The following is a 15,810-nucleotide window of genomic DNA, read 5'->3' on the forward strand; positions in this document are numbered from 1 at the left end:
TACGGTAGGTATAGTGTGTGTTCACAGTTATATTGGTGTGATAGAAAGACAATAAGTCTCTTTTTTAAATGTGTGGTTAAAATAGGATGCAAATCCCTCCCATTTTAAGGCCGACTGCAACGTGGCGCAAGACTAAGGTTTCCCGCCCACCGAATTGATTGACAGCTGCGTGTTAACGTGTCTCCAGTAACGTGTATAATCATATCAACAAGACAGGACGTGCTCAAAGGGATTAAAAGATCTGTTCAGCTCGCTGTGATCATCAATCATCATCAAATGTGATCAAGAATGAGTTTTACAAGTTTAAAAAGTTTTTTAAAACAGCGCATATTTGTAATGAATTACAGACATTTTACTGTCTTTATCACCACAGCCGCATGTCAGAACAATTATAAAAGATGCTTGAATCCCGGTTTGTGGACGTTAAATCAGGTTCATTTTGTGCATTAACATAAAGGATATCCATGCAGCAGTGGATATCAACGTGTATCTTGTCTCATTTGCCATGCAAAAACAGTGCAAAGTTAAGGACATTGTGTGTGACTCATCATTGCAGAAAGGCTTGAATTAACTCCACAACAATTACATCAAATAATCATTGGGAAAGTTCTTACTGTAGTATTTCTCACTAAAGTTACGTGAGATCTGCTTCCTTCATGTCTGTAACAGTGCTGTTTATCTGATGCTGCTGAGGGGGAGATTGAGGCACACTCTGACTGGTAAGAGGGAACGGTGGGTAGGGAGAACCAGCATTAAAGGCACAGGCAACAAAAACAGCTACAGTGTGTTCAGAGCAGAAAATTCCAATATTCTGAAAGGTATAATAAATAATCTGATGGGTGTTTTGAGCTGAAACTTAACCAACAAAAAGGGGTAAAATAGGTCCCCTTTAAGCATATCTATAAGCTAGTGTGCTCCAAAACAGTGACAAAATTCATATTTCATGTTTAGAAGATTTTTTTAACGTCACCTCATACTTCTCATTAAATCTTCTGACCAATCAGATGCTCTCTAGTAACTAACATGCCCCGCCCCCTTCAAGACACTTTTCATTTGATGTGCTTGAGCTTAACCACTCTCACTGGCAGAACTGTGATAAAAACAAAATGCTATTGGCTGTTTTTGTTAAAGGGGAGGAGCTATTATATGATCAGACACTAGAGAGCATTTGACTGGTCAAGATTTGATGAGAAACTGAAATATGATGTGACGACAAACAAATTGTTTGAGCACACTAGATTAGATATCCTTAAAAGTAAGGATGCTTTCACACTAGCATTTTTGGTCCACACCCGGGTTTGTTTGACGTCATAGTATGGTACATTTAGCTAGTGTGAACGTGTCTTATGAACTCGGGTGCGCATCCGTGAACCTAACATGAGTCCGCCTGAAAGAGGTGGTCTGGGGTACAATTCACTCGAACTCTGGTACAGTTCACTTCTGATATGAATGCAATCGTGCCAAATAGCGGAAGTGAACCGTCATCTGTACAACAAACTATCATTTTCATAACAATCGTTCATGTGTGTGTGTCATGTTTCGTACCTTGGTGACACACGGTACTGAGCCAGGGCAAACACGGTGATACACAGTGATGTCTGCTTGTCTCCTTCAAAAGCAGCTTCTGCAGACACTGTGTGATGTTCTGAATGTTTCTAATATTTTTGCGGCAGATGGACGCAGTAAAAGCAGAATGACCGCGATGTGCGGGAGTCTTTTCTTTCAGCGCTTGCTTTCGTGACCGTCTCCTAGCAACGGCCGTTAACAAAACAGTAGCTCGATAATGCAAGCTTACCGGGGTTCAGAAGGAAAAAAGACTATAGCTGCCTCAAATGGCACACTATGCACTCATGCACTATGTAATTACTCACTCAAAAGCATAGTATATATATGTAGTGTCCTCCCAAATGGAGCACTAATGTTTTAAGTTATTTTAATTCAAACTGTTTACCTGATAATGTTTGACGGTTGCTAAATTAGTGAAATAAATGACCAAACTATCAAATAATACCTGCACTGAGTAATGCCACATTCTCCCTCGGGAGGCGATATTATCACTCTCATATGAGAATTTTGCTTTCACCATCCAAAATAAATAAAGTTATTCAACATGTCCGTCCGATAGCTCCGCCCCTTCCGCTACGTGAGCAAAGCTGCAGTCATTAAGTGCGTGAAGTGTCCACCATTAGTGATGGGAAGTTCGGATAATTTTACTGACTCGGATCTTTGAGTCTCGTTTATCGAGAAAGATGAATCTTTTTTGCGTCATTTCGTTCATTTGATTCAATTTTCCAAAATATTATTAAAATGTTACGAATTGCTTCCAAAAAACATCTACAACTAGCCCCAAAGGTTGATCGCACGACAAATAAGTCATTAATAGAATACTTCAAGAAGGAGAAAATAATAATTCAATGTTTACCTGCTCTTTTGTCTATGAAGGTATTGTTGTCTCTTTGCTCAGCTCACCTCTTCATGTCTTCAAATGTCAGTGGTTCGTTCACGTTACACTGACAGTCACATATAATCTTAACCAAAGTACACAAGCTGCGTCCCAAATCGCATACTTATGCACTATTCTACGCCATTTTGTTGTATGAATAGTGTAAGTAGTGTGTTCACACTGAAAATTCTAAAAATAATAAGTGCACTTTAATTACCCGGATGATGCACTCATTCAGCCGCTAAAATGAAGTGTGTAATGATGGACACTTCACGCACTCAACGACCGCAGGTTTGCTTACGTAGCGGAAAGGGCGGAGCTATCGGACGGACATGTTGAATAACTTTATTTATTTTGGATGGTGAAAGCAAAATTCTCCTACGAGAGTGATTATAGCGCCTCCCGATGGTGAATACGGCAGTACTTACGGCAGGTATTATTTGATAATTCAGTTGTTTATTTCACTGATTTGGCAACCGTCAAACGTCATCAGGGAAACGGGTTGAATTTCCGCTTAGTAAAAAAAACATTAGTACTCCATTTGGGACGACACTACATACATATACTATCCTGTTGAGTGTGTAAGTGCATAAGTACATAGTGCATGAGTGCATAGTGTATAGTGTGGGACGCAGCTACAGTCTGAGTTGATAGGAGCCATGATAATTAATTCACCTTTCAAGTCTTCTGGTTCTTGAGTCGTTCGTTCATCACGTAACAGACTGACTCAAACCTGAGGACTCGAGAGATGAACGGTTCAGTTCTTTTTCCGGCTCTAAACGCATGTGATTGGCTTCTGCCTTTCCGTGATGAACGACTCAAAAGACTAGAAATTAACGATACCACCTGTACAAATGTGCGTACGCGCGGATAAATGAATCACTCCCTGAGAGGACTCGTAAGCTGCGTCCTAATGTGAACACAAACCAACCTACGAGGTGGCAAGGTTGGAGCAATCGAACTTGGGTACGGTCCAGACAATTGAACCAAGTGTGAAAGCACCCTAAAAGATTGCAACTAACATCTAAAAACATTTATTTTAATTTCTCAGGGACCTTCAGACCCTAAAAGCTACTTTTCATAACTCATTCATAAAACTTTTATCACTAATATGGTGCATTAATTTGTACCTTATAGCACATTTGCAGTTGAGTTTTATGATGCAGAAAAATTTTATATTTTTGTGAAAAAAGTATACATTCATTCATTTTCCATCAGCTTAGTCTCTACTTCAGAGGTCACCACAGGGGAATGAACCACCAACTATTCCAGCATATGTTTTCACACAGTGGATGCCCTTCCATCTGCAACTCAGTATTGGGAAACATCCATACACACTCATTTACACACACACACACACACACACACACACACACACACACACACACACACACACACACACCCACCCACCAACACAAACAAACACTACAGCCAATCTAGTTCATCCAATTCACCTATAGTGCATGTGTTTGGACTGTGGGGGAAACCGGAGCACCCGGAGGAAACCCACATGCAAACTCCACACAGAAATGCCAACTGACCCAGCCCAGACTAGAACCAGCGACCTTCTTGTTATGAGGCCACAGAAAAACTATACTTTATATAGTGTTTTTGTCTACTATGTTATTTGTATTCTATTTATTTTTGACTATTATTGGTGTTAAATATGTCTATAAGTATTAAAGTATTTCAATGTTTTGGATGCAGCAATAATAACAAGGACAAAGAAACACACTGTAAAATAAAAGTTGACTTCCACACACTCAATTTCTGTTAGGACAACATGAAGGAATTAAGTTAACATATTAGTTGTACACGTTTAAGTGGATTGAACATAAAACAATTAAGTTGCCCCCCCCCCCAAGTTTTGTTGAACAAACAGCAAACCTTTTTTTTTTAATGTATACGGGAGTCAGTCGTTTTTATCTTTGTTCAAAATATCTTTTGTGTGTGTGTGTGTGTGTGTTCATATCAGATATAAAACAAGTAAAGAGTGAGTAGCTAAATGAGAGAATTGCTATTGATTTCAAATAAAAACTTATAAGTACTGTATGTAGTAAGTGTTTTGATGCATTTGGCACAATTACAGGACAAACAAAAAGAAAAGAAAACAAAACAAAAAAGGAAGACATTCACAGGAGACCAAATACAGATTCCTAATAACTTACAATAAATACCTCTAGGGTTTACAGAGAATGGTCTGAAAAAGAGAAATTATCCTGAATAACCAAAATAACCACTTGTTACAACCGAAGTCTGCAGAAGAGCATCTCTGAACACACAACACGTCCAACCTTGAGGTGGAAGGGCTACAGCAGCAGAAGACCACACTGAGTGCCACTCCTGTCAACTTAGAACAGGAAACTGAGTCTACAATTCACACAGGCTCACCAAGTGGACAATAGAAGATTGGAAAAATTTTGTCTGCCTAATAAGTCTCGATTCCATGAAGAATACCGCCCCATGTCATAAAGTGTGAATCATCTCAGACTGGTTTCTTGATCATGAACAGTTCACTTTACTTAAATGGCCTCCACAGTCAGCAGAACTCAATCCAATAGAGCACTTTTGAGATGTGGTGGAATGGGAGATTCACATCATGGATTTGCAGCCAACAAATCTGCAGCAACTGCGTGTTGCTATCAAGTCAATATGGAGCAAAATCTCTGAGGATTATTTCCAGTACCTTGTTGAATCTATGCCAAAACGGATCAAGGCAGTTCTGAAGGCAAAAGTTGGTCCAACCCAGTACTAAGGTGTACCTAATAAAGTGGCCGGTGAGTGTAAGTGGCAGGAACATTCTTTATAAAAATCCTAACATTTTTATAGGAAGTCAACAGGTAATATTTTGTGTAAACTCTTTAAATGAATTTATCTTACTTTTGTTTATATGCAAGCGTGTGGAGCATGCTTTTCTCCACTTATCCTCCCATAGAAGTCCAATAAAATTTCCCTCTTGGAATAACTCTTTCATTATCAATAAACACCTGCCTTGTGTAATTGTAGCGTTTTGATTGGTTATCCTGCTGTACCGATGATGACGTTTAATCATCTGCACATAATAAACACCGAGTCTGCGAGATGCGCGCGTCTGACCTGCGCCAGACACAAAGACAGATCACATCATCTTCTTCATCACATCTCGTGTCGTCATCATGACATCACAGGGATCTTAAAACTCTGTCGAACAGACATCGGCTTCATCTTCAACTCTATTCAGCAGGTAAAGCGCTTTCACGCTTATTCACTCTTTCGCTTTGAGCAATCCATCAAGATTGACTCTTAGTGTGTCTGACAAATATAACTGTGTTTTGATATGAGAAATGTAGACTTGTCCGTGTGTTTTTCCCCACATACCTGTCTTTTTACCTGTAGGCAAGTGTGTTGAGTAACAGATGCGGCTTTGTGCTTTCATTATTTATTTATTTATTAAATGTAGACAGTGCATTTAATTTGCATATCTAAAGTATTATTAAATAATGTTTTGCTTAGCTGTTCTATCTGGGCTACATTACCCCACAAATAACCTGTTTTTGGCCAAAGCGTATTTGCGTAGGAAGTTATTTGAATGTTTCGCGTTGCGCAAGAGTTTTGCCCCGAGTAACACGTGACTATTTGTGAATCCTGATTTTGTGCTGAAATCTCGCTTTGCTTTTTTTTAACAGTTGCTGACAGAAGTCAGAAATGAGCTCTCGAGCTGCACTCCTTCTCTGGATGTGTTTTGCGGACCTGTTCTTGTACACAGGTAAGGCTGAATGCGTTACTCTTGTTATGCTTGTGTTCGTGTAAATGTAATTGACCGGTTGGAGCTGGCAAAGTTTGTGCACTTACAGAAAAAAGTTACACAGTGGTACAAATAATGTTCCTTAAGAAAAAGTTTTGTATCTTTTTAAATGTTGTACCTTATATGGTACAGAAAAGATCTCTTATAATACTGTTCTGTGCCTTTAATGGTGCAGCTGAAATGAAGATATATAAGTGTTGGACATCTCCCTTATTAAAATATCTATGAAAATAAATATGACTGGAAAGGCAAAGTTGTTTAATGAATAAATTCCATATTAAAAGCATGTGTTTAAAACTCAAACATTAATTATTAAGTCCTTTAATATGAAACAACTTGTAAAACAAAACTCTACAGTAGGTACTGTAAAGTAAACATTTAAGGCATTTCAGAAAGCATTTGTTAAGCATGATAAATACAGTTTCTTTTTTTAACTTAGTTTTTATTGATTTTTTAGGAATATATATAACCTGTGGGAACAAAACAAGCAAATAAAAAAATAATACATAAATATGTATACATACTTGTATAGCAAATACATCCATTCCAAACATGTATATCCATATACATACATGCATAAACATATTAAATTAACCTCATCAAAATAAATAAATATGTATAAAATAAAATATAGTAAAAAGTTGCCAAACATATTTTCACAATGATACATAACCTCTAGAATCATGTTATTGTTCAATTATAAATAATTATATTGTCGTTGAGGAGAAAGCCAGCCATTTACTCCACTTCTTTTCAAAGGTCTCTAATTATAATTAAAGTGCATGTGTCATTTTTTCTATTTCCTTAACTTCTGCTATAATTTTGAACCATTCGTCTTTAGTTGGTGGCTCTTCTTTATACCATTTTCAGGTTTAAGCTTTTTTACTTGTTGCCAAAAATATCTTAAATAGATATCTATCTTCCTTTTTAAGATTAATAGGAGGATCTCCCAGATAAAGTACTTTAAATGATCTAAGAATATGAAGATCAAAAATATCATGGATGGCGGAGTGCACCATTTCCCAAAAACTATTAATTCTTGAGCACTGCCAGAATATATGCGCATGATGTGCCTCTTTTACGCCACAGTTCCTCCAACAAGGATGAGTAGTCCCCGATTGTAATGATTTAATTTTTGGTGTAATAAAAAATCGAATTAAGTTTTTCCAACAACTTAAACCAACAACTCACGCCACATTCTTGAGCTTGTTGAGGTGTGTGGGACAGCATATATTTTAACCCTTTGGTCTTGATTCAGAATAATGCCTACTTCATTTTCCCATTGTAATCTTATATAGTCTGTTGAGAGTCCTCTAGAATTACTTATTGCTCTATATAATTTAGAAATGGGCAAAGCAGTGGCGCAGTAGGTAGTGCTGTCGCCTCACAGCAAGAAGGTCGCTGGTTCAAGCCTCGGCTCAGTTGGCATTTATGTGTAGAGTTTGCATGTTCTCCCTGTGTTCGCGTGGGTTTCCTCCGGGTGCTCCGGTTTCTCCCACAGTAAAAGACATGTGGTACAGGTGAATTGGGTAGGCTAAATTGTCCGTAGTGTGTGTGTGTGAATGTGTGTGGATGTTTCCCAGAGATGGGTTGCGGCTGGAAGGGCATCCGCTGCGTAAAAACTTGCTGGATAAGTTGGCGGTTCATTCCTCTGTGGCGACCCCAAATTAATAAAGGGACTAAGCCGACAAGAAAATAAATGAATGTATAATTTAGAAATTGTTTTAGTGATACTTTTCTTGTATGTCTGCACAAAAATCTGAACAAGCTGGTTGTTCCAGTCCTTATCCTGTATTTCTTTAAATAATAGTCCTGCAACTGTAAATATCTAAATTGGTTTAGAAGACCAAACTTATCTTTCAAAGTTTGGAAGCATTCTATTTTTTCATCTTTTATAATTGTGCAAAATGAAGAGATTCCTAAATATACCCATTGTTTAAATCTGTTATCCATAGTTCCAGGTTTGAAATCTGGGTCATGCGCCACCCAATTCAAGATTTTAATTAGTTTTTCCAAAGTACCTTTACCACTGTTTACCAAGATTTCAGAGTAAACTGTGTTAGTGATAAATACAGTTTCATTATTGATATCTGCACCTTTTGGCGTCTGCTTTCCACTACACATGTGAGCTGGCAAAAGTCCTGCATATGCAAAGTGCTCATGCTGACATTTTAGTATTGTAAAAGTAATCAAAAAGTTTGCAAGTCATGTTACAATACTTTTGCACACTCTCAGAAATAAAGGTAGCCGCGCTGTCACTGGTACCTTTTCAAAAGGTTCACGTTTGTACTTATAGGGTATTTATCATACCTGTCAACATTGGTATGTGAAAATAAGGGATATGCCCACCATAATGGATTCCCCCCACCCCCTTTAAAAAAAAAAAAAACAAATGACTAAATATGTTCATTTGGAGCTGTTTCACTGTAAATAAATAGTTAAATGGTCAGTAATATGTTTTATTATTATTATTATTTACAAAAGCAAAAATAAATAGTATACATCAGCAGCAAATACATTAGCAAACAGTTCAGCTTATTAAAATTAATAGCTATTATAATGAAATAAAATCAAATCTCATTATCTCCGTTTCTTCACTGTATAACAAACAAATTCTGATTAAAGAGCAACGAATGAGTGACTTATTTAGATATTTTTCGTTTGATTACATTAAATAACAGGTATCACTTTAAAAATGCACACATCTAACATTGAAATGTAAGCATTCGACTTTTTTTCTAACTGTTTATGCTCATTTAGGACGAAATTACTTGTGTTTGAAAACAAAACTCAGCAAGATCAACATCTTTAGATATTAATCGTTTTAATTATGTGTATATGTCTGTTTAAACACGCACCTAAGACCCAGATTTTTGCTCCGCTTCAAATCCCGATTACGAATCCGTTTGGGAAACAGCGTCTGTTTATCAATATGGAGCGCGTCAGCTGACAGTCACGCACCGCTATATGACTGTTTTGAGGATTGCATATAAACGGGAGACAACACTTGTAATAAAAAGGAAGGGAATCGCGCTGTTTTTATGTTTATTTCAATGTGTTTTCGTGCCTAAACAAAGCGAAAGCAAAGAACAGACTTACACTTAAGAGCAAGGGGTGGCCTCTGGTGGTTTGGCGGTATGGGCTGCGTATAGAGAGGCTTGACTCTTTAATGTTTATTTGCCACCCTTCAGAGAAAGACTGAAAATACGGGAGAATTATGGGAAAATATCGTTACAGTATCATAGTGAGATAGAACTGTAAAATACGAGAGAATCCCAGGAAAAACGGGAGGGTTGATAGGTATGGTACATATTGGTACCTCAAAAGTATATATTAGTTTTTACACTTTTGTACTTTTTAGGTACTAATATGTACCCTTGAGGTATTAATATGGACCTTTTAGGTACAAATTTGTACCTTTTAAAAAGGTACCACCCCAGTGACAGCTCATGTACCTTTATTTCATAGAGTGTATAATTCTATTTCTATTTTAAAATGAAGTAAATTAAATATACTTTTAAGTGATTACAAAGGTATTGTGTGAAAATCTGAGATAAATGTTTTATATTGTTAATGGGAGAATGTATTTCTGTAACATTTTTGTGAAAGGTGGTGTGAAATGCTTAGCACACAGGTGTCAAACTCAGTTCCAAAAGGGCCGCAGCTCTGCACAGTTTAGTTCCAACCCTAAATAAACACACCTGATCAAACTAATTAAGTCCTTCAGGCTTGTTTGAAACCTACAGGTAAGTGTGTTGGAGCAGGGTTGGAACTAAACTGTGCAGGGCTTTGGCCCTCCAGGAATTGAGTTTGACACCCCTGGCTTAGCAGAAAACAGATCTTTTGATTTATATTCAAGTATTTTTTTATTCTTTATTGTAAATGGAAAAGGTGCATTTGCACAAAAAGAAACTTTAAAAAAAGATTGTTAAAAAATGTATTCGTTGTTTTAAATTACTGAAAGTAAATTCACTCATTTTGGACAATACAGTTAAATTTAAGCAAAATATTGCAAACAAAAAAATTACAAACTTCAAAATTTCAACTAAATTTTTCATTATTTATGCATCTCTTGATTTGTCTTCTTTTTTTTTTTTTAAATTTGTATTTAATATTTTTCTCTAACATATACATGTGGGTGTACTAGTTTTGGGACTGTTATCATAAGTTATTTTGTTAGATGAGCTCCAGGTTTGGCTTCAGGACTGACTAATCTAATGTATATGCACAAATATAATATTGTCTAGCTTCTTATTAAAATATATGAATTTAAAGAAGAGATTTGTGAGGGGTGTACTCATATATGCTGAGCACTGTATTTTTTATTATATTATTATTGTAGACTGAAGTAATTGACAGCTATGTCTTGTTCTATCTTTAGTCAGGGTTATAGGATTTGTAAATAGATATATTTGAAAAGTAATAAAAATGTTCAAAGAAAATATTTGTTGCATTATTAAATTTATTTAATTTTAGTCATTTTGCGATAGGGCAATTGAAAACTTGGATATTCTAAAAAAAATGCTTTGCATTTAGCCCTGTCCAAATTCTGATTCATAATGGTCTTAAAAATGTTTTTAAAATTTAATTTGGTGAAACCTGCAGAAACCCTGTGTAAATATAATTGACAGGTTGGAGGTGGCGAAGTTTGTACTCTTGATTCAATTTTAGAATGAATCATTTATTACCCCAAGATTTGTCTCCTCATGCTTTTTCTATCCTTCAGTGGAAAATGTTGTCGTCTATATAGGCTATATCTCAGAAAATAACTCGGAATTTCGACTTTATATCTCAGAATTTTATATTTTATAAGTCGGAAAATTTTCATCCGCTGTGTGAAACTTGCAGAAACTGAGTTCTGATTTTATAACTCGAAATTGCGAGTATATATCTCTGAATTCTGACTTCATAACTCACAATTATATAATATAATATAATATATATATATATTGTGGTTAGGGCGGTCGCGGACCAAAGTGAGCGAGGCGGGATGTCCCGGAAGAAAGTTTACAGCTGACGGAGAAGGAGGGCGGTTGAGGAGGGGGATCTGTAAAATTAGGTGCTACAAATTAGACCCTGCCCGTATACATTTCTGAAGAGCACAACTTATGTAGCCAGAGCTACATATGGCTGCATTTCATCTTTAAAACGAACTGCATTGACCTTGTTTTTTGCGATCGTTTTAGAACTTCCGATTCAGTCGCCTATGGGAGAAATGACTAGGAATAATAAACGCCAGAAAACGGTCAAACTACTTGCTCTACAAACAAATGTTGGCATGACTATACAGGCCAAGTGGAATAATATAATAAGGAAATATCAGTTTGTAACATCAAACAGGGAAACGAGCAGTTTTTAATGTCTAAAAATGAATGGAAGGGAATGAGACCGGAAGTGTCAAGCCATATCAAATGACTGCGCCCGCTCATAAGTGAAGAATAAGGTGAACTGGGTGGTATGATGCCACCGTCTTTTCATGCTACCAGCTGACTGCCTACCACCTCCATGTAGATGGTATTTCCATTGTTACCAGTTTGCCCAGTGGCTCACCATGTACGTAGACGGACTTGAGACACAGAGTGGAGTTGACCGCAATTACGAGGTTCGAGTCCGGTGAAGAAAAGTTCTAGAGAGCAGGTAAAACAAAAACAGAAGCAAAAAAAATTCTATAAATATACAAGAAAATAGCAGGGTTAAAACATGGTAAGATCTAAAAACGTAGTAAAAATCAGGCTGCCGTGAGGGCTTTTATTTTTCTGGATTGCTTTTGAAAACACTGTCGGTTGGGATTAGGGGTTGGTGGGAGCATTAGTCGGTCAGTCAGTCGTCAAAGGCCTCTGGTGGAGTTAAGCGAGAGAAATTTGAGATCGGAAAAAGTGAGCACAGCTGCCTTGAACTGCAAAAACACGTAACTCCTGAGATGTATTTCGCAATCTCCAGAAATGTACACAGAGTATGAATCAGTAATGAGCCTGGATTGCAACAAAATTTGAGTTTAAAATTTGAGTTTGTATTTAGGGACATTTTGAAACCGAGGCTCACTTTGGAAATGTGCCTTTATGTACATTTCTAAAGAGTGCCAAATACATCCCAGGAGCATTGTTTTTTTGTTGTTGCAGCTTTTGTTTTCTTGAAGCCACCAGAGGCCGCTGTGTAAGCTTTTTCAGATCTCAAATTTGCCTCACGACTGCCATTAGTGCCTGATGTTCTCACATAAATCCACCAGAGGCTGCTGACGACTGACTGAATGTCCGACCAACTGACCGATCAACTGATCCACACTCCTTCCCTAAACCCAACCAATTGTGTTTTCAAAAGCACTGATAGACCCGCCCACCCACTTCCCTAAACCCATCCGGTAGTGTTTTAAAAAGCCCTCACCTGATTTTTACCATGTTTTCAGATTTTACCAAATTCTTACCCTGTTCTTTACTTGTTTATGTTATTTTTTTGACTTCTGTTTTTTGTCTTATCTGCGTTTTGGAACTTTTCTCCGCCAGACTCGAACCCCATCGTCACAGTCAACTCCTTGCTGTGTGTAAAGTCCACCATCGTACATGGTGAGCTAGCTGCACAAACTGGTAGCAATGGGAAAGCCGTCCATGTAAGCAATCAGCTGATAAACAAGAAAAGGAACGGCGTCATACTGCAGCCATAAGTAGCTCTGGCTACATAATCCGCAATCTCCAGAAATGTATATAAAGCTACGTTTATAGAACGAGCCTGTGTTGATATCTTGTCTTGAAAATATTAACTTAAAGTCTCCCTCTTTTTCTGACAGTCATGTAAAAGAAGCATTACTGGAAAACGGTAAACTTGAAGAAAGGTTGACATCATTCATTGTGTCCTGCTGGGATTTTCCTCATGATTCCCAGCACTGGATTAGTTCTTGCCCTTTATTTGAAATCTGATCTTTGTGTTTAAAGTAGACAGATGTGTGTATGCTGTGTGTACTGCCAATAATATTGCACGTAGTGTCTAGTTGTCACTGTGAAGAAGTCCAGTTACTCAAATGAATCAAAACTGTATTTAAGCTGTTCATTATGTGCTAAGATATCGGGTATATTTAGTAAATAATGTTATGTCAGGGCAAGTATTATTTAATTCAGTTTAATCAGCATTTTAATTCACTTTCTTTTCCCAGTTACGTCAGCTTTGCCATCATCAGCGCTGTCAATCACGAAGTGTGTGATTATACAGTACACCAACATTACCTGTTACTGGGAAACAACTAATCTCCACCCGAACAACAGCAGCAGCTACAGACTTCAGATTAACAAGTAAGTCACATTACACACTAAGGGCGTACTCACACTATCTACAGTTGCCTCGAACCGGGCCAAAGCACGCTTGTCCCCCCCTCCCGTCTCGCCCGAAGGCCCGCACTCACATTACAATCAGGCCTGGGCACGCTTAAGTCATCGATGCTGCGCTGTATAGTAAGCGCTCTCGCTCAGCACAGTGGACATTTCTTCAGTTATATCGCTTTAGTCCTTAGGGATGCGGTGACACGCAGTCAAATATTTTCGCCGAACAGATCAGCCACTTTTGACGCTCATAAACAATCACAAAGTCCTCATGCTGCAGGAATTAGAAGATTTGCTGAAGGTGCAGCTGTCGTGCAGTGAGGGGTTTGCATCTTTAATAAACTACGGCAGTTTGCGTTCACTGAACAGTAAGAATTGATTATTAAATCCATATGAAACAGCCCCTTAAAAGTCACGTCCCACTTTCAGTTTCGGGATTTGGCGCGTTTTGCACTCACACACAAGCATAACGCGCCAAAGCCCAAGTGAACCGAGCTGTGCCTGAGCCCGACAGCGCACTCACACTTCTCTAACAATCCGTGAAACGGGCCTGGGCACGGTACGGATAGCATAGTGTGAGTAGGCCCTAATAAAAGCAGCCAGAATATATTAGTGTGGTTTTTGGAGGTGTTTCATATCAATATTGTTGTACTTTTTCTTTTCTTTTTTATTCGTTTTTGTGCAGTCTACAAAAAAACAAAAACAAAAAAAAAAAAAAACAATATTAATAATTTACACATTTTGTTAACAGAAACCAAGGGTAAACAACAACATTCAAAAACCCTCAGTCCCCCATCCCACCCCCAAGGAGGAGAATTAAAAAAAAAACACAGACAACAACATTAGCACCTAAAATTGTCAAAGCAACTAAATAAATCTACATAAAATATAAATAACACATGCACACAATAAGACAAAAAGCAGAGATCTTTCTTAAAAGAGAAAAGAAAAAAAGCACTTATAAATCAGTGAAGATGTGTGTTGTATTCCTGACAAAATTAATTAGAGGATCCCAGTTTTTATAACATTTTTCAGTGGAACCTCATAATGTAAACTTAATTTTTTTTCAATATATAGAAAAAACATCAAATCTTCCAACCTTGATACAGTGGGAGGAGGTTTAGGCCCCGTTTACACTAGTGCGTTTTAGTTTTAACCACTTAAACTCTGCGGACTCGGGACCGGGTCCATGACGTTATTGACTTTCACTTTAAGATTTAATGGGCTAGCATTGCACTAGACCCCCGTAAGTGGTTTCGTTTGAAATTGTAGAATCTATATTTTATGCACATATGCATCACTTTGGTTTTTATTCTACTGTACAAAAGTTATTTACACTTAAACACACAGTATTTTGGATACCAGAGCTAGGTATTTTACATTGGTTCATTTTCATATTTTTCATATGACACGTGTACAAGTTATAGCTCAAATGAAAGCTCTTGCCGGTGCTCATACGGCTGTAGCATTCTTTTTACTGACTTATATTCACATGTTAAACAGTTGTCGAATGAATTGTGGTGTTTCCATGGCGCAGAAATGAAAACAATACATTCATGATCAATAAGCAGCCCCAGATAGCACAGACAGCTGTCATCTCTTACCTTATGCTGTGTGCTTCAGGGCCATTTCTCCTCTGTTTTTGAGGTGATGTGCATAAGTAATCCTTTTATATGTCTGATATGGTCCAAACACAGTGAATTATGTTTGATCAAACAAAAGAATAGTGAAATATGTAAACAATGATCGATCCCTGTGGCTTGTATAGCACCTCTCATCAGTTGGAATACAATAACTTTTGCATAGATTATGGTAGAGACATTTATCTTTTTTCTTATGATTACAGACATGTGCAGGAACCACCAAAATTAATTACAGCACGCTAGACCACACAGAGCCTAAAGGGTATACTTTCAAATTTGAGTTCATAAAAAAAATACAAAAAGCGCCTCTTTTTTAGGTGTTTATTATAACACAGACAACATATACAGATATTTTAAACACTTTCAATAGTGTTTTACGAAAATTCAAAGGGTTTTCTTTAAAATGATACCAAATTTTTGCATTTACATTTGGGTAAATGTATATTTGGGAAGCTTTTAAATTTGGGTAGGCAAAATCCAGGCGGAAATCCCAAAATAGCAGCAGAGTTTAACTGGTTTAGTTTTGAAAACGATCCGCGTCCACACTAGCGTTTCACCCAGCGTTTCTGAACAGCTCTCCGTCCACACCAAAACGACTGAAATACTCATCACATGACCACACACACACACACT

The 15,810-nt window shown here is 37.4% G+C and overlaps 1 protein-coding gene across 3 annotated transcripts in view; it reads left to right on the forward strand.

The window, feature by feature from the left end:
* Positions 1 to 5,606: 5,606 nt before the first annotated feature.
* Positions 5,607 to 15,810, forward strand: part of LOC101884669 (interleukin-6 receptor subunit beta) — a 52,257-nt gene continuing 42,053 nt past the window's right edge. For all 3 annotated transcript variants that reach the window (XR_012394845.1, XM_073931389.1, XM_073931396.1), the window contains exons 1-3: positions 5,607 to 5,666; positions 6,109 to 6,188; positions 13,372 to 13,507. Coding sequence is in view for 2 of the 3 variants with exons in the window: in XM_073931389.1 (XP_073787490.1) it covers positions 6,128 to 6,188; positions 13,372 to 13,507 (197 nt within the window). In the remaining variant the exon portion in view is untranslated. The remainder of the gene's footprint in view (positions 5,667 to 6,108; positions 6,189 to 13,371; positions 13,508 to 15,810) is intronic.

The sequence above is a fragment of the Danio rerio genome, chromosome 2 (assembly GCF_049306965.1).
Source record: "Danio rerio strain Tuebingen ecotype United States chromosome 2, GRCz12tu, whole genome shotgun sequence".
NCBI classification, from domain to species: Eukaryota; Metazoa; Chordata; class Actinopteri; order Cypriniformes; family Danionidae; genus Danio; species Danio rerio.